The following is a 20,433-nucleotide window of genomic DNA, read 5'->3' on the forward strand; positions in this document are numbered from 1 at the left end:
AACTCTGATGACAAGTAGCAAACGTTTCAGCAACATTTGGTAAACCTTCACTTAACAAATGCCTAATACTAGTAGGGACGTGATGGTTAATGAATACATTTTCCTAATAATTGAACTGAAGGATAAAAATATTCATTAATAAAAATTTGTATATCTTTGGATTTAAATACAACAGTCTTCAATTAAAGATAAAAAAGGAAAAGAAATATGTGAGAATCTCCAAATTTAACACGAGATCAACCACAGCAATCAAGTTTCACACCCTGTTATCGGTGATGCTCGTCGACGTAGTCCAGGATTCTGCGCTCAGAGCTCTTTTCTCTTAAGCTTTCAGTGTCTTGAAGTTATTCATTACAGGTCCATTTATCTGAGAATAACCATATAATGAATGAATTCTTCTATATGTTTATATTTAGCAATGTAAGCATGAAAACAAGATTACGTTCCACTTGATAATCACACATACAATCATAAAGATGGCGAATATCTCATAAAAGATAACTGAAATCAAGGGAATTTTGTCTCCGAACGAATGGCAAAACGACGACATACCTCCTTGTAATAGGCTCGAACCACGAGGTTGAAGTAAGTCATGATGAAAATAACTCCTCCGAAGATGATTGCCCGTACCATACCAATCCTGACGCTCAAAAGCATGAGTACTACTACTATGAATGCAGCAGACAGTGTCAACAAGACGATAGCAATCAACATCATCACCAGGTAGGGAACCCTCAGACGTGGATTTTTCTGGAGGAAAAATGGATGTAATTGCATATGTTTTTGCTCTATAGTTGTAAATATAGTTATATATAAATGCAGACAGATTAAAAGGTGTGCGCGGTTTTGTAAATAACTGTAATTACAATGTATGTTCTGTACATAACTATAATTACAATATGTGTGTGCGCGCCCACGTATGTTTTGTTAAATAACTTTATAATTACAATATGGTTCATCTAAGTTCATCTGAAATTCTGAAGAAAACGAAGTTAATTATTACCGTTCTGATGCCACGGATGAGGAGGAAGCTAAAGATGATATGAAGAATCTCCATCACCAGTCGGATCGATATTACTCCATTAACTGTAAATCATAAAAAATAAAATAAATTTAGTTTTTAAATAACGCCGTCTATTAAACCATACTGACACAACGATTTGTTGATTTTTTTCCAATACTGAACAAAATTGTGGCTAATCGGAATTTGCAATTTTCAACCTGTAATACAAAATTGTCCGTTACACTTACTTTATACTTGTTAATCACATATGTCTTTTAACTACTATAAAGTCTGACATTTACTAATGTCAATATTCTGTTAATTTTGCCTGTTTAAAAATAATTTATTACAAGCACGATAAACAACGATATTAAACTAAACCAACAATAAAAAGTTACTTACAGGTTCTGTGCGCTATGTCAATACAATTCGAGGTTGGGTATTCAGCATCTGTCAGCTTCTTGCAATAGTCTTCCATGAACAAATTAAATTGCCCGTTGGACAAATAGTAAAGGGTGAGAACCGAGTCAAATATACAGTAAATCTGTGTAGGAAACGAAACAATTAATTAATGTATTCTCAGGCTCTAGATATGGGGAAAGGAATTTTAATCATAAGCAGCTAATATAAACAGCAATATATAAAATGGGAAAGGTTTATACATACTGGTTAGATCTTTAATTGAGAATACATATTGCACTTTCTAATGTTTTACTTCTGTGTCAGAATTAGAGGATTATCACCCAAAAACATCTTATTTATAATATTGTCTTATCTCTTGGTACAATTGATTTCCACGTTACACAAGTATATATTAACACTCCAAAGTACTCACGGCTGTAATGGAGGCTATGATGCAACCGGCTGTCCTCCTGCCGATCCCACAGCACGATGAAGGTTCCCATACCATCCTGGATGGAGGCTATGGGAAGGAAAAATCGTCGATCACTTTTCAGTATTCGATAACAATATAAAAATTTTGATATTGTGACAATCACTTTTCTGCATTCGATACCAATATAAAAATTTAGATATTGCCTTTGGCTATACATGACCACTCTTTTCATACTGTTTCGCAAACAGAAGGCTCCAAAATGAAACAGAAAGTGAAGAGTAAAAACAAAACAATGAGCGTTATTTTACGACGGAGAAGCAACGAGTGAGCGTGAACACAATTTTTTTTTCTTAAGTAACAATGCAACATATGTGCTTCCTGATATTCACACAAAAAAGTGGATATTAAATAGAATTGCATAATAAAACTAACAATGATTAGAACTTGGATACCTGTGGATGTTCTGTGTGGATGCTACTTGTAAGTCCCGCAACAGGTTCTCAACTGAATGCGAGGATAGGATACCTTTACTTAAAAGGATGAGTCTAAGCATACATGGCAACCCTCTTGGTCGAATCTTGATTATTTTATCCTTATTAATGCTATCGGTACTACCCCTACTTTTATTATCATTAAACAATGTCATCAATCTTGACTAATAATCGCTCTCACTGTATTGATACTAGTGAATATGAAGTAAAAAAAAAAAAATCGTATTATCCTCTTATGGCAAGTTCACTTTCTTTTCCTATAGTTTACACTGTTTATAAATTCAATAGCTATGTATGGAAATATATAATATGTGTCATAACAAGAAGATATTAAGCAGCACCAGAAGTAAAAAGTATTTCAATAGCGTTTATTACTACAAAACACATTTAACGACAGAGTATATTTCAGAGTTGCACCACTTGACGGGCCACCGGATTCCTTCGTCTGTCGGGAAACATCCACCACAGTTGCACCATTTAAGAAATTATCTCTAAGATCGTCATACTTGCTGCTTCAATTTCGCTCACATTTAAATTTGCGTCATTTCATATATTTCTTCGGTATTTAGCTCCTGCTTTGTTTGTTCAAGGGTCACCCCGATACTTACACTGAACTATTCGTGATTTGCGTGTTGCAGCGTTCGTCATAGGATTTGTTGTTTCTTCCTTCCTACAGGCACGCTATTTTTACACTCATTTTGAATCGAAATAAAAATATCTACGCATCCGGCCCCTTATCAATTTACTGCAGATATAGTGAATGCCTATCTTATGTTTTGTTACTTTTATCTATTTATTGAAAATTCTCTACCGCGTCAACATCTTTGGTCATTAGCGGCATGTTCAAAATATAGCGATAAGGGGGGGCTTGGGGCTGAAACCCCCAGGTAAGAAAGATTTTTGGTTCAATAAGGCGGTGTTTATGGATTTCCAAAATGGTTAATGGTCAAAACAAATAAATGTGCCGGACACCAAACAGCATATAGTATTACGATAAATTGTTGTGGCGAAAAGTGTAAAAATTAGTTAACGATTAGGAAAAGAGGACAGAAGAAGGGGTTGAAGAAGAGAAAAAAAAGGAAAAGGAGAAGAAAGCCCAAATGCAAATTTAGTCGAGGCGAGGGAGTTATTTCGAGGCGGGGCCCAGCGGTCTTTCCCCTAAAGGGGGCCCTCATCTCCGTTTTTAAAGTCTCCACCCAGCGACAACAACGAACAAGGGATTGGAGTGTGTGTGCGTGTGTGTGTGTGTGTGTGTTTTGGTGTGGTGTGCGGGGCGTGCTGGGGCGTGGTGTGCGTGTGGCGGGGCCCTGTGCGGGGTGCGTGCGTGGCGTGTGGGGGTTGTGCTTTGTGCGCGTGCGTGGGGTTTGCGTGTTTGTGTGCGTGTTTTCGGGCGTGTGCGTGGCGCGGCGTGCGATATCCTGCAGTGTATGGGGATGTACAATTATTTATTTACTTAAAAAATTTTTGACTTACTGTCGAGAAAACTTTAAAATTTCTACGGGTTTTTTCCCTATTGGGTTAAACATGTTATTCTGATGGGTTTTTTGGGACCCAAGGGGGGCCACTTTTTAAATTCCCTGGGTTTAAACTTTACCCTATCATTTCGAAAGGGGACGAATAAAGAAGCTTCCCCAATTCAATTTACGTTAGAAAACCTTTTGCAGGGCCCTTGTTAAAATACTATTTCTTTAAAAACAAGAAACTGCTCGAGTTTTCTCTTACTCACTCTATAGTATTTTTACTTTTCCCTAAACAAATTTTGTAGGAAAAAACTGAAAAAGGCGCCCACTAAGAAACAAAACAGGAAAAAGCGGGACCCCAATGGACGGTCAAGGTAAAAGGGAAACAAACGGGGGGCTTGTTAATGCTCGGGCGATCAAATAAAATTGGGAAAGAAAAGGGTTCGGCGAAGTTCTCTCTTTTGGCATTTTGTGGGGAAATTTTAGGCATAATCATCTTAATTCTTTCTTCAACACCGGACTCAAACCCTGTAGATAAAGGAAAGGGCATATTAGCAAGCGCTTTCCCCCCCAAAGCTAAAACGGCGCACATGTCCCGATCCCCTTTTGTTTAGAAAATGCGATGTTAAAATTTTTTCAAGGGGTATACACGCTTAATCCCAAATTTGAATGGGTCCAGGCAATTTCTGTGTTGGGGCCATCTTAGCGAAATGTATTTAAAAAGACAGCCCCGGGTTCCCGTAATTTTGGTATAAAGTGAAAACGAATAAATTTTTACTAAAAATTTCATATGTTTTCCTGAAAATTTAAAACATAATGTGTGGGGTGTGGTGTGTGGGTGTGTGTGTGTGGTGTGTGTGTGTGTTTGTGTTTTGTGGTGTGTGGTGTGTGTGTGTGTGTGGGGTGGGGTGTGTGTGCGCGCCCCGCAAGTGCATACTCACCCGCCCCCCCCCACCCCACACGTGTATATTGTTATGTTTATTTTGGGGGTGTGTGTTTTTTGCATATATTTATTATATATATATATATATATAAAAATATATATTATATATATATTTTAAAACCCTTTATATATACATATATGTATATAATACCCCCTTTTTTTTTTTATATAAAATTATATATATATATATTTTTTTTTAAATATATATATAATATATAAAAAATTTATATATATAAAAATTTTATATATTTTATAATATTATGTTTTGTATTTTATATGGGGTTTTAATATACAGTGTGTGTGTGCGGCGCGCGCGGTGTGTGCTATTTTCTATTTTAATATTTTATTTTAAAATTATAGACACCCCCACTCGCGCGCCCAGGGCCACACAAAAAATTTTAAAACACACATATAATCCTTAAACATAAAATATATAATATAATATATATATATATATTTTTAAAAATATATATATATATTTTATATATAAAATATATATAATATATATAAAATTTTAATAAAAGGGGGGGGGGCGATTTTAATTACATTATGTATATATAAATTGTTATTAAAATTATATTTTATATATAAAATATATATTTTATAAATTCTATTTTAATTATATGAAAAACCACACACACATATACATACCCCTAACATATATAAAAGTGTTTTGGGGGAGGGGGCGGGTGAGTTCACGTGCCCCGCGCGGCACACACAAAAACACACACACACACCACACCCAAACACAACACACACAAACACACAACACAACACACACACACACACACACACACACACACACCACACACATTATTTTAAATTGTCAGCCATAATAAATTTTTAGAAAAATTAAAAAAAAAAAAAAAAAATTGTTTCACTTCATGCCAAAAATTAGGGAAAACAGGTGCTGTCTTTCAAAACATGCCCGCAAATGGCCAACACGAACTTGCCGGGGACTTTTCAATTGGATTAAGAAATTTGGGTATCCCTTTTGAAGAATGCTTCGCAAAATAAACAACGGAATCGGTTACATTGCGCATTTTATAGTTTGGGGTTTAAGCAGCGCTTGCAAATGTGCTTGCTCATTTTACGGGATAAGTCCGATGTTGAAAAACAAATTAAGATGATTATGCGCTAAATTTCCTACAAAAGCAAAATAGAGAAAAATTTCGCCGATAGCCTTTTCTCCTAATTATTTTTTGATCCCCCCGAGCATTTAACAAAAACCCGTTGGGTTCCCCTTGCCCTTTGAGCCGTCCTTTGGGGCCTTTCCCGCTTTTTCCTAGTTTCGTTGCTTAGGGGGGCCGCTTTCTCAGTCTTTCCTACAAAATTTGTTTAGACAAAAAAAACTACTTTTAGAGTGAGTAAAAAAAAAAGGGCTCTGACAGTACTTTTTCATAGGAAAACTATATGAACAAAGGGCCCTTTGCAGAGGTTTACAAAACGAAATTTTGAAGGGCCCAAGCTTACTTCTTTCTCTCTTTCGGAAATTTGATAAAAAAATGTTTACCCAGGGAATAAACGTGCCCCCCAGGACCCAAAAAAAACCCATCAGAATAACATTTTGAACGAAATTTTTAAAATCCCGAAACCCCTTAATTTTTTACTCGACATGTAATTTCAGACATGATTTTTGAAGTAATAAATAATTTTTGAATCCATACACGCAGGAGTATCGCACGCAACCCCGCACACGCACACCACCAACCCACGCACACACACACATGCATACGCAAAAGCACGCGCCCCCGGGACACGCACGCACACGCACCGCACCCCAACGCACACGCACAGCACACGCACCCACAGCACCCACGCACCCCACACACACAAAACACCACACACACACACACACGCACACACCACTCCAATCCCTTTTTCGTTGTTTTTCCGCGGGGTTTGGAGCTTAAGAGCCCGGAGATGGGGCCCCGGGGTTGAGGGGATGACCGTTTCCCCTCGCCTCGACAACTCCCTCGCCTCGCAACTTTGCATGGTTTTTTCTTCCCCTTTTTTCCTTTTTTTCCCTTTTCTTAAACCCCCCTTCTTTTTGGCCCCTCTTTTCCAAATCTTTAAAATTTTTTTACACTTTTCCCCCCCCCCCCACAAAAATTTTATCTTTTAATATTTATAGGGTTTGGGTTTCCCGGGGAACATTTATTTGTTTTGCCCAATTAACCTTTTTGGAAATCCATAAAAAAACCCCTTATTAAACCCAAAAAAATCTTTCTTCCCGGGGGGTTTCGCCCCAACCCCCCCCTTATCGCTATATTTTGAACACCCCGTTTAATGCCCAAAAGTTTTTACGGGGTTTAGAAAAATTTTTCAATAAAAGATAAAGAAAAAAAAACATAAGATAGGCTTTTCCACTATATCTGCAGTTTTTTGATGGGGGGGCCGGAGCGTAAAATTTTTTATTTCGATTCAAAATGAGTGTAAAAATACGTGCCTGTGGGAAAGGGAAAGAAACAAAAAAACCCCTAGGGACGAACGCTGCAAACGCAAATCACAAATAGTTCGTGTAAGTATGGGGGGGACCCTTTAACAAAAAGCAAGGGGCTAAATACCGAAAAAATATATGAAATGACGCAAATTTTAAATTGGGAGCGAAAATTTAAGCAGAAAATATGACGATCTTAGAAAATTTCTTAAAAAATGGGAATGTGGTGGATGTTTCCCCACAGACGAAGGAAATTTTCCCGGGGGCCCGTAAAATTGGTTCAAATCGGAAAATTTCTCTGGGCGTTAAATTGGTTTTTTTTAAAAAATAAACGCTATTTAAATACTTTTTTCTTCTGGTGTGCTTAATATTTCTTGTTTTTGACACATATTATATATTTCCATACATAGCTTATTGAATTTATAAAAAGTGTTAAAATTTTAGGGAAAAAAAAAGTGAACTTGCCCTAAGAGGATAATTTCGATTTTTTTTTTTAAAAAAATTCATATTCCCTAGTATCAATACAGTGAAGCGGGTTTTTAGTCAAGATTGAAGACATGTTTAAAGATAATTTAAAAATAGGGGTGTACCGATAGCATTAATAAAGGGTAAAATAAACAAAAATTTTTTTTGAAAACCCCCCAAAAGGGTTCCATGTATTCTTAACTCTCCTTTTTAAATAAAGGGATCCTATCCTCGCATTCAGTTGAGAACCTGTTTTCGGGGGCCCTTTCGTGCCCTCCAAACAAACATCCCCCGGTATCCAAGTTCTAATCATGGTTTTGTTTTATTATGCATTTTTTTAATATCCACTTTTTTTTGTGAATATCAGGAAGACATATGTTTTCAAATTTTTACTTAAAAAAAAAAAAAATGTTTTAGCTCCCCTCTTTCTTCTCCGTTTAAAAAAACGTTTATTGTTTTTTTACTCTTCATTTTTTGTTTCCCTTTTGGGGGCCCCTTTTGTTTGCGAAAAAAAAGTATGAAAAGGGGTGGTCATGTATAGCCCAAAAGGGAATATCTAAAAATTTTTTATTGGTATCGAAAAGCAGAAAAGTGATTGTCACAATATCAAATTTTTTATTGTTTTTCGAATACTGAAAAAATGATCGACGATTTTTCCCTTTCCCCAAACCTCCCTCCAGGATGGTTTTGGGAAAACCCTTTATTTGTTTTGTTGGGGTCGGCAGGGGAAAAAGCCGGGTTTCATCATAGCCTCCATTTCAGCCCTGAAATATTTGGAGTGGGGTTTTAAAATTAAAAACTTGTGTAAAGGGGAAAACAAAAATTTTACCAAGAAATTTAAACAAAAATTTTTAAATAAGATGGTTTTTTGGGGGATTTAAAACCTAATTCTTTTAAAAAAAAAAGAAAAATTTGAAAGGGCAAATTTTCTCAAAATTAAAAATCTAACCAGTATGTTTTAAAACCTTTTCCCTTTTTAAAATATTGCTGTTTATATTAGCTTTTTAAATTTAAAAATTTCCCTTTCCCCCTTCTAGAGCCCCGAGGGAAAAATAATTAATTGTTTTTTGTTTCCTACAAAAGATTTACTTAATTTGACTCGGTTCTCACCCTTTATATTTGTCCAAAGGGCAAATTTTTTTTTTTCTGGAAAACTTTTTTTGCAAGGGTTACGAGCTAAAAACCCAACCCCGAAATTTTTATTTACTAGCGCACAGAACCCCGTAAGTAACTTTTTAATTTTTGGGGTTTTGGGTTTTAAAATCGTTTTTTATCGTGCTTTTAATAAATTATTTTTAAACAGGGAAAAAATTAAAAGAATATTGACATTTTGTAAAAGTCAGAATTTAAGTATTAAAAGGGAAAAATGTGATTAACAAATATAAAAATAAGGTTTTAAAGGCCCAATTTTTTATTAAGGTTTAAAATTGCAAATTCCGATTAGCCCCAATTTTGTCGTATTTGGGAAAAAAAACAAAAAAATCGTTGTTTTTTTCAGTAAAGGTTTTAAAAGACGGCGTTATTTTAAAAAAATAAAATTTTTTTTATTTTTATGATTTTAAAATTAATGGGGTAATATCGATCCCACTGGGTTTATGGAGATTCTTCATATCATCTTTAGCTTCCCCCTCATCCCTGGGGATCAGAACGGTAATAATTAAAATTCGTTTTCTCAGGGTTTCAGAGAACTTAGATGAAACCAAAATTTTAATTTTAAAGTTATTTAACAAAATACGTGGGGGGCGCCCCAACATATTGTAATTAAGGGTTAAAGTACAGAACATACATTGTAATTACATTTATTTACAAAAAAACCCCGCACACTTTTAATTGTCTGCCCTTTATATATAACTTTTTACAAAATATAGAGCAAAAACATATGCAATTACATCCTTTTTTCCCCCAGAAAAAAACCCGTCTGATGGTTTCCCCACCTGGTGATGATGTTGATTTTCTATCGTCCCTTGGGGTTTACACTGTCTGCTGCATTCCCTAGTAGTATTTTCTGCCTTTTTTAGCGTCAGGATTGGTATGGGACTGGGAATCATCTTCGGAGGAGTTATTTTTTATATGAATTTCTTTTAAACCCCGTGGTTTTGAGCCTATTACAAGGGGGGTTTTTGTCGTCGTTTTGCCATTCGTTTTGGAGACAAAAATTTCCCCGATTTTAGTTTTCTTTTATTTTAAAAATTCGCCATCTTTATGATTTATGGGGGGATTATCAAGGGAACCCTAATCTTGTTTTTTATGCTTTCATTTCTAAAAAAATAACATATAAAGAATTCATTCATTATATGGTTATTCTCAGATAATGGACCTGTTAAAGAATAACTTAAAACACTGAAAAACTTAAGAGAAAAAAAAGCTCTGAGCGCAGAATCCTGGGGGCTACGTTTGACGAGCACACCGATAACAGGATGTGAAACTTGATTTCCGTGGTTGAAACTCGTGTTAAATTTTGGGGATTTTTCCAATATTTCTTTTTTCCTTTTTTTTTCTTTAATTAAAAACTGTTGTAAATTTTAAAACCAAAAAATACAAAATTTTTTTTAATGAAATTTTTATCCTTTAGGGTTTAATTATTTGGGGGAAAGTATTTTATTTTAAACCCTTTACGTCCCCACTAGATTAGGCTTTGTTAAGTGAAGGTTTTCCAAAAATTTTCTGAAACCCTTTGCCCACTTGTCATCGAGTTTTTTTGTCAATGTTTTAAAAAATAAAAACCCCCAAAAAAAATTTTCCCTTTTTTGCTTTAGTTTCCTTTTAAAAGGAGCAAAAAGTTAATAAAAACGTAACAACGATACCATTCATAAATATTGTAAAACCAAAATAAGCAATAGGGAGACATACACAGACTGGGAAATTTTTTTTTTTCATAACTTTCCAATTACTTTCAACCAAAAATCAAAGTAAGTAAAACCTTTTTGATAAAATTCCGGAAAAAACTATCTGGTTTAAAATATCTGCCCCCCTAAAACGTTGAAAAAATTTCCAACCCCTTTTCATCCCGAAAGGGAAAAAAAGGGCAGACACCCGGGCCTCAGGGCTGGAAAATGTTTATTGGGAACAGCTCCCATACCCGGGGAACAGCCCGAGTCAGTTTTTCCCCTTCGGTATAATTCAGTGTAGTTTTAAAAAACAAAAAAAAAAAAAAAAAAAAAAAAATGACTGTGTATAAACCGAATGGGAAATTTCCCGGGTTTTTCCCTAATAAACCCGGCTAGAAAACCCCTGGTTTACACTGAAATTTTCTTTTGAAAATTTTTTTTTTTATAAAGCCAAAAAACAGTTTTATGATTTCGATACTGATTTTTGCCTGAAAAATATGGGATTTCTTTTTTTCCAGTTTAAAAATTTTTCTTTCTTTTCCCTCTTTGTCTGTCTGAAAAAATAAAAAGGGGCCCCTAAAGGGGGATGATTAGAGGGGAAAAAACCAGAAAATGGGATTAATGTAAACCTTTTTAAGAGATACAGGAAATAATGTAAACCCAGCAATGTTTAACGGGGGTCCCCCCAAAAATTCCCGGGCACTTCGAAAAAGCAACAATTTTTTTAATACAAAAAAAGGGAAACAAAAGGGTCGAAAGAATTGCCGATCCCAAAGGGGTCATTTCATTATCTAAAACTATTTTACAAAAAATCATCACAACAACATCTCGACATCCAAATTCTAAAAAGACAACTTGAATAGTGCAAATTTTAAACCAAAAAAAGGGGGATAAATGAATATAAAACCCCCTTTTTCTTTATGCTCAAAAAACATACAAAAATGCTGTTAGAATCTATTCAAAAAACGGGGATAAGCAAAGTCTACTGTAAAATGTATGTGTTTATCCCAAAAGGAACACCCACCACCAAACCGGAACGAAAGGATACCAATTTCCCAAAACTGTTTTCAGCTTTTGAGGAAAAGTTAAAAAATTTGAATGGGGGGAAAGGGATCAAAATGGGGACTTTTCGCAGTGCTTTTGCGATCACGATCCCTTATCACCTTACACAAACCCTCGGTGAAAAAACACAAATTGTTACGTTGCGTTAGGTTCTGTACCTTCAACAAACCCTATTAGGCCTTAAAAACGCTGTTTGGGAAGCTTTTCTGTTCCTGTTTTCGGATATATATAAATATAAAAAAATAAATAAAAAAAAAAACATAAATATAAAATATATATATATATAAGAGATATAGATAGATAGATATATGGAATATATACACATACACACACATATAGATACATATATTGTCAAAATGGCCTTATCTCCTATTAACATGAGGTCTTGTTTTACATCAAGTGGGTAGGTTGGTGTAAACATGCAGTTTGGGTAAAGACTCACTGAGACTGGACTGTAGACCGACGCAAACGGGAAAGGCTAGTCAGGGTCAAGGAACCTTGTCTATTTGTGGCTGGGTATTCATAGTCTCCGTGTCTCTGTCTCTATCGCTATCTCTTTATATACTATAATATTATATATATATATATATATCATATATAATGTATATTATATATATATATATATATATATATATATAGAAGTGGCCGCGACTTCACATACATAGATGCTAAAAAGATGAGTATTAGTAGGTACAGGTAAGATTGTATTCTGATGCTATTTAGTTTCACTGCTGCAATGCTCAAGCGCGTCCGTCTGAGTCTAAGCCATTAGGATGTTTATTATAGGATACTGTATTCGATATCTGCATCCGTTTTTTTTTCTGACTCATAGTCACTTCTATTGGTGCCAATATAATTTCTGGCAACGATCATTTTTACATCAATAATGGTAGCAAGGCAATAATAACAGCAGTAATTCTATCATAGCAACGTTAAGGTGTTTCTGAGAGTTGCACTTACTGGCCAACTCATCCTTTTTAAGTCAAACTATCCTATTCTACCAGTCGTGTGTGGAAGGGAAAGTTAAACCTTGAACACTTCCAGCCATTATTAATTTTTGACTGAATGCGAATTAACAATCCTGCTTTTATTTAAATGTCATTAAGTAAATGTCTCACTCGTCAACCCGAGGAAGGGGTAAGAACACCCGAAAAAAAAAAAATGCGTAGGAGGTGGTCATCAAGGTCACCAGTTGCTGCCCGTCGTATCTCGCGAACTCAACTGGCTTAACTCTTTTGTTTGTTTTACTTTTCACTTTCATTCGTGTTAAATCTGCCGTTTGCCGAACCATGATGGAGGAGCGTTCATGCTTTCCGTAACCAGTGGATTGTGTCGCATGGGGGGTGGTTAAATTCATTTGTGGGTTTTGAATGCTGATAAGTCACAGAAGTTGATTACTTCTTTAAGTAAAACCGACCAGACGCATAATTGCTTCTAGTAGGTCTATAATTTATTTAATCGATTATTTCCTACTTCCTTAGTTTCAGCATGGTTTGGGCACCTGAACATGCGTGGGAATCGGCAGGAGGTCAGCCGCTCATCATAGCCCTCCATTACAGCCGTAACTTTTTGATATTTAGCATGGTGGTACGGCTTTTTCAGATAACATTAATAACAACTGTTTTTTTTAAGAAGGGACGGTGTCTTGAAATCTGATTTTCTTTTTTGATATTTGGTGAGTGTTAGTTGGTGAAAGTGCGGAACGTCAATAAATTGGTTAGAAACACACACCAGGGACACACACACACACACACACAATAAACAAAAAGAAAGAAAAAAAAAAAACAGGTCTCTTCAGATATTCCTTGTTCAGCTTTAAGTCATTATACTGGCGATGAAATAAATGGTTTGTTACTATGGCAAAAAATCTTTTCGCCTACATATATATGCCTAACAAATATTGACAGAACGACAGGAGAACTGACTGGCAAGATTTGCATAAATGTAAGTCTTAAAGAAATAAAGAGTAATAACCTCATCGTCACCCATCACCCCACAGGAGGATGCAAACGCATTCAAGAATGGGCGAGGGTCGCTTCTTTGGTTTTCACTACCACAAAGTACTTACTGTGATTGCAGAAAAGTGTAGGGTTTTTATTGATAAACCAACGGGAAGTGATTATGTATATGTAACACGGTTAGGGTGTCAACGGGAAAATTGCTGAAGTGGACTGGTGCATAGTTGTCTGAAAGAACAGCTTGTGTTAGTTTCAAGACCTGTTTTGTCAGAGGAAAGGAATCTTCAGATGGAAACCCGACGGGGGTGTTTGAAGTCCAAGCCATATAACGTGTACTAAATAAATAGCCTCAGAGAGATATCCTCAGGGATCCAGCCATTATATACGCAAATTGACTACACAGCGTCGTTTATAGACGGTGTTGAACAAACTTTGGTAAAAAACCTTCCTCAAACGTAGAACTGGTTATCAAGCAAGAAAAGACGGGCGTTCCAGAGCAAACAAAGGGGTAACGTGAGACTCAAGTTAAATGACAAATAGGTGGAGAAGGCATTTGCTTGTAATATCTGGGTGTGGTATATTGGTTTTTACTGCCTCAAATAAAAGGTGCTGAGGGGAATCATGATATTTGAACCAGTGTAAGGCGCATTTCTACGACCCACTCGACACTTCCTTGTCGCGGAATAGGAGCTGGGTACTCTTAAGTAAAACAATTCTACTCTACTTCAGTAGAATTAAGAAGCTCTGGTGGATTATGCAGGCACCCGCCACTTTCCATACCCTGTCAGGGTGTCCTGAAAAACATGAAACCATACAGAAATGAAAGCTTGCAAAAATCCTCGGGTGTCAATGAATACCAGAACAAATAAAATAGAGCGTAAGGCAGGATTGGCAAAGCATTATGCAGAGAGCCGAGCAAGATCAATCAATCGGGCCATCAGGCTAATGGGAAGGGTCGTGAAAGAAATTAGTGGATGGCCCAGCGTGTCTTAATAACAGATTCACTTTATAGCAGGCAAGCGAGGAATATATGAACAAATAGCATCAGTATTAATGGATTGAGAGGATTATTGTTCATTCTCAATCAGACATGTCCTAAAGTACGCGCCATGAGGTATCGGATAGTGTTTACATTTTATGTGGAACCTTCTTTCTATGAATAAATCCAGTATGAGTCAGTGATAATATATTATGATATATATATATATATATATAAATATATTATATATATATATATAATATATAATATATATATATATAGTATATATATATATATATAATATATATATATATATATATATATATATATATATATGCATATATATATACATCAGTCAATATTTACGTGATTCAGGGCCATGATTTCGCTCTCAAACTTCTCTATAACAGTTTAGTGATTCCTCTCCAACGTGAAACGCACTTCCTTCTTAACCTCAACGCCAGGGACAAGGCCATAATTTCTTTTTGTTCATACATATATCAATACAGGGCTAACACGCCTATGGAGTTTATCCTTTATCACGTAACCTATGAAGAAACTATTAGCCCGATGTAACCAAATTTAGCTCGAAAGTTAAATGGTATAGTTCGTGCTGTAACTGGCTGGTTTTCTTTGATTGATTTTTTACTTTAGTTGTATGTGTATCTCGTAGATGGCAGTGCCTGGTGCGAGAATCATCTTTTCATATGGGATCCTCACCTGTACAATGTCTTCCTTAGATCAAATTCAAAAATAACGCGTACTGAGGTAAGTGAGGAAGGGTAAAACAAAATATCTGCAGTGACGAAAAGTGTGTATCAATTTCTAGTACTGAATGTCCCGCTTACTTATCACAATTATGGTTGTTTGAAATAACTGCATACTTTGGAAACTGACGGGATTTTTCAAGGGCTTGCTTATTTTGGTGTATTCATATGTATATATTATTTATTTATATACATACATATAACATATATGTTCATATAAGTTGAGATTAACCTTACATGTGTGTTGTGTGTGTTTGTGTGTGTTGTGTGTGTGTGTAGTGGTGTGTGTGGTGTTTGGTGTGTGTGTGTGTGTGTGTGTGTGTGTTGTGTGTGTGTGTGTGTGTGTGTGTGTCGTGCGTGTGCGGGCGTGTGTTGTGCGTGTATATATATGTATACATATATATAATATAGTTATATATACTTTATATAGATATATAAATACATAAATTTAATATATATAAAATAAATATTATATAATATATAGATATATCTAATATATATATATATATAATATATATATATATGTGTGGTGTGTGTTGGTGTGGGTGTGTGTGTAGTGTGTGTGGTGTATGTGGTATGGTGTGTGTGCTGTGTGTGGTGTGTGTAGAGTGTGTTGTGTGTGTAGTGTGTGTTGTGTGCATTATATGTATACATATGTTTAATGTATATCTAATTATAGCATATATATCTATATATTCCATATATATATTATATATAATTATATATATATAATATATATTATATATATCTATATATATATATATCTATATGTATTATTATATAATTGAATAAGCTTTGTTATCACCATCGGCCTGTGTAGCTGCTAGCATCAGCAACACGCGTATTATCCAGCCTTCCAGGCACTCAGATCACACTCAGTTTAATAATTTCCATAGTTTGCGATTAAGGAACACCTATAGCTTTTCCCCCTGCCTACATGGTGCGTGACCAACAATGGGTTGGGCAGAACGGAAAGACTTGGAGAAGCCTGCATTATGATCTTACTTCAAGATGCGAAACAACCTTCACGCCAGGACCGACCCTCGGTTCTGGTACACCAGTGATGAGAGAGGTTCCCACGTTTGGTCATCCCAGCCTCCTCAGGCGCACCATACTCAACAACCTCCACACTGGCCGATCAAGGCAGAGATTCAATGCTCCGCAGGCCAGGCAGTTCCATATACTGGCCCGGAATTGACGCAGAAGTTTAACAAAAAGCGTCGCCAGTGGCCAATTTGCGAGGTGCATGCTCCTCCTTCACAGAAGGACTCATACCCACGCCTCCACCTCAGTATCCATACCAGCAGTGGTGGGCGGATCTATTCATCTAGACAGCAATCGTACATTGCCTACGCATACAGGCTGACAGGCTGTTTAGGCGTTGGGAACACATTTCAGGAGAGGCCACCAAGCTCCCGCCTCATCAGTGCTTTTCCGTCAATGGTTCCAGGAGACTAGGCATTTCCAAGGAGCTGTCATGCAACTGAGGCACCTAACCTCACCAGTCAGAATCCTCTTCGCGTCCTGGTACGTCAACTAAGATCTCGTCAGCACACTACGCCCAGTCGACGGGCGCGCGAGGCGGCAGTCAAGTCGTCAGAAGATGCGCTAAGAGGCACATCCCCCCCTGGAAGAATGTACGGCATCACCAGGGCATTTATCAATACCTAAACACGCCTTTGAAGTGTCGGCACGTTCCCCCATTGCCGCTGCGATAAGGCAGGCATTACGGTCGAAGATGAACCACCGCCCACTGCTAGACAAGTTTATAAAATCCATAAAAGAAGTAAAGAATAACAAGACCCCGGAATAGATGAAATAACCACAGAACTAATTAAGATGCGGGCGAAGTGTTTGAATACTTCTTCACAAACTCTGTACAAAAATTATGAATGAAAGAAAATGGCCAAAACTGCGTAAAATAGTCTTTACTCCCAGACTAAAAAGGTGATGCAACTCCAATGCAACAATAACAGGACAATTGCATTAATAAGTCACAGCCATCAAAATTTTTTGTTGAAAATTATCTCTGAAAGAATGAATTGAAGTAAGAGAGGAAAATTGGCAGACGAACAAGCCGTTTTCGCCCCTGGAAAAGTACCAAAACCAGATTCTAAATTTAAAATTGATCATCGAGAAAAACAGAAGAACATCAAAAAGACTATACCTGTGTTCATCGATTATGTGAAGCTTTTGATACTGTTGATCACGATATCCTCTGGAATAACATGAACGATATGAGTTTCCAAAACACATCATCACTAATAAAAGCCATGTTGACCACCAACAAGCAGCTGTAAGAACCACTTTAATGGGTTAACAGAATGGTTCGAAATCAAACAAAGAGTGCCGATAGGGTTGCATTTCTGTTCCGCACCTCTTTAATATATATTCTGAAACAATTATGAGAGGTGCTCTCGAGAATTTTGAGGAACTGTGGATGTTGGAGGATACAAAATATCAAAAATCTGAGGTACGCCATGATATAGTTTTGATTGCCAGCAGTATCACTGAACTACACAACATACCTGGATAAAGTTGAGAAGCTAGCGAAAGAGGCTGGCTTGTTTCTTAATGCCAAGAAAACTAAGATCATGAAGATTCAAAATAACCGCAATGGAACATGATAACAGGTTACAATCAATGGACTGATTGTGGAAAATGTGGAAAGAGTTCACTATCTTGGAGCTGTTTTAACTAATACTATGATGATTCACCGGAGATAAAAAAGAAGAAATTACCATTGCCAAAAATCGCCACAATTGCCTCATAACAATCTGGAAAGACCGAAGCATTACCTTACGGACAAAGCTGATGTTTTGAACTCATTAGTTTTCCAATTGCATCATATGGTTTTCTGAGTGTTGGTCTGAAGTAGATAGACAAGAAAAAGATCAATAGTTTTGAATGTGGTGTTACAGACGAGTACTGCGTATTAGCTGGACAGAGAAAAGACGAATGATGAGTGCTGAGAAAAATAAATTGTAAAGCCGTCTGTTGGGACATCTTGAACAGGAGGAAATTAAAGTTTATTGGTCATGAAATGAGAATAAGAGTATTGAAGAAAACTTGCTGACAGGGATGGTGATAGGAAACAGAGGAAAGGTAAACCGAAGACAAGAACTGAGCTACGAATATCAAAGATATTTGTGGCTGTCGATGGTACAGTTAGGAAGAAAATCGTAAGATCGAGTTTTTAGTGGCTAGGATGGTGAAGAGGTCCACGGCTGCTCAAACTTACATACCGTTATATGATACCATTTTAAAGTCACAGTACTTAATCATGAGCAATGGGGTTGATGCTACGTGAAAGGAACGTGCCATGAACCACTCTGCAGCAAAATCATCGCTTAATCACACAGTGCACATCGAGCAGCAGTACCTGGAAAGACATTCCCTTACTTTGGCTGATTCAGAGAAAATGGAGGAACGTAACCGGCAAGCACTTGACGGGCGCAATGGGTGGCACCAAGCCAGATATGCAAGAGAGCTACTATGACCTTTTGGTGTTCAAGGCTTTTGCATGGGCGAATTAAGAGATTACCACACCAGGCCCAACTGCATTTCGGCCTTTGGCTTTTACGCTTTTTATCAGTGGTCGCCGCGTCCACCTTGTTGCTGCCGTGATGCTGATTTTTCTTGCATTTAGCTTCGGTGCCCTATGGCCTATTTCTTTCCTATACAAATTTTTTCGCATTAAGGATACTCTGTGTGCACTTTCTGGTGAACTAGACCCCATCTTCGGCGCGGTGCTCGACCTTGGGCAGATCTTTATACCCTCCCGGGGTGGGTGTTCTGGGGTCCTTAGAAGTACCTGCCTTATGGTTGTGCATAGAGTTGTCCATTCTATTTGATAGGGGACTGGTCTGGCAGACCCTCTGATGACTGCACACTCTCGCTGGTTCGGCTTAGGAGTGAATAGGCAGGTAGGAGCCCCTCACGTTGTCAGGCCCTCAGCCTGTCTAATAGCCTGCTGCTAGACAGAACACCAAATCCCTGTCCCGTCCTGGAAAGTTAGCTTCTCTCCCTCAACTAGTGAAATGCCTTTGGGTGGCTGTTTCAGAGGGTGAAGGACTTACTTTTGAACGTACAGGACCCCTCTCTCTTCTAAGTGAAACAGCCTTTGGGTGGCTGTTTTCAGAAGAAAGAGGGATTCCCTTTGAAACGGTACAGGTCCCTCTCCTCCCTCACTGAGGTGAAACAACCTTTGGTGTGCTTGTTTCAGAGGGGAAGTGAATTACTTTGAAGGTACAGGTCCTTTCCTCCCACACTGAGTTTACACAACCTTTGGGGGTTGGTTGTTTCAGAGGATGAGAGGAACTACCTGGGAAAGGTGTAGAGCTCCCTCCCGTCACTGATGTGAGCAGCCTTTGGGTGGCTGTTTCAGAGGAAAAGGGATTCATTTTGAAAAGTAAGGACCTCCACTCCCTCACTGAGGTGAAACAAGCTTTTGGGTGGTTGTCTCAGGCAGGGATGAAAAGGAACCGCCTGGAAAAAGTGCAAGAGCTTCTTTTTCCTCACTGGGTTGAAGCAACCTTTGGGTGGCTGCTTCAGAGGGAATTAGCAAAAGGGTTCCAAACAATGATGTCCTGTGGGTGGAAGATCCCCTCTGGCTCTCCCCAGGGGTTCACACCTACCCATGTGTTTTGCCATGCTTGGCACCATTGTGCGCTGGTGATAACGGGAGTCCTGGAGGTTGAGCTATGCCGTGATGAATACACTGTGGCTAGCAACACGCCTCTTTGGTCCTCTATTCCAGCAAGACAGGCGCCTGAATCCAGGCGGTCTGTCAGTCGTCTGGTCTCCTTCAGGAGGGCTAGGGTCAAGCATTCATTCTGCCGTTTGGTACTCACACTGGTCCAATGAGTGCCGTTGCAATGGCTAATTGGCTTCTATATCCAGTCATCACCCCTGTAGCTGTTAGACACTGGCTCTAACACTCAGCTTCCCCTTGTTGGACCATGGGTGGGTGGGGGCTGATGAAAGCACTGTCCAATACATGGAAAATAAAACAAAAACAACACAGACAGATGCTAAGTTGACGACCGATGCAAGGCCCAGACACGGCAGCCACCCTGAAGCCATACGTGCCTCCGGGTGGCAAAAGAAAACCCGACACAGGATGACTCTGTCAGCCTGCTGCCAGATGGACAAGACAGAAAAAACATAAAAAAATATGTATGTCCATCAGATTGTCCAACA

General features: G+C 37.6%; 2 protein-coding genes across 2 annotated transcripts in view; one reads left to right on the forward strand and one right to left on the reverse strand.

Annotated features, from left to right (window-relative positions):
• Positions 1 to 20,433, forward strand: part of LOC119572333 — an 84,351-nt gene that overhangs the window by 20,371 nt on the left and 43,547 nt on the right.
• On the reverse strand, positions 140 to 2,436 carry LOC119572334. The gene is made up of 6 exons (XM_037919385.1): positions 2,291 to 2,436; positions 1,839 to 1,925; positions 1,406 to 1,547; positions 1,004 to 1,086; positions 553 to 750; positions 140 to 367 (listed from the first exon to the last, which is right to left on the reverse strand). The coding sequence occupies exons 2-6, from the start codon at positions 1,911 to 1,913 to the stop codon at positions 323 to 325; spliced, it is 543 nt and encodes a 180-aa protein (XP_037775313.1). The 5' UTR covers positions 1,914 to 1,925; positions 2,291 to 2,436; the 3' UTR covers positions 140 to 322.

The sequence above is a fragment of the Penaeus monodon genome, chromosome 4 (assembly GCF_015228065.2).
Source record: "Penaeus monodon isolate SGIC_2016 chromosome 4, NSTDA_Pmon_1, whole genome shotgun sequence".
In the NCBI taxonomy this organism is placed as follows: domain Eukaryota; kingdom Metazoa; phylum Arthropoda; class Malacostraca; order Decapoda; family Penaeidae; genus Penaeus; species Penaeus monodon.

What these genes read in the sequence shown, in the direction of transcription:
- LOC119572334 (XM_037919385.1), bottom strand. Translation starts at nt 1,913, where the DNA reads ATGGTATGGGAACCTTCATCGTGCTGTGGGATCGGCAGGAGGACAGCC. An exon ending in TGACATAGCGCACAGAACCT is followed by an intron (nt 1,087 to 1,405) that starts GTAAGTAACTTT and finishes TATGATTTACAG; the next exon opens with TTAATGGAGTAATATCGATC. An exon ending in TTCGAGCCTATTACAAGGAG is followed by an intron (nt 368 to 552) that starts GTATGTCGTCGT and finishes GGTTATTCTCAG; the next exon opens with ATAAATGGACCTGTAATGAA.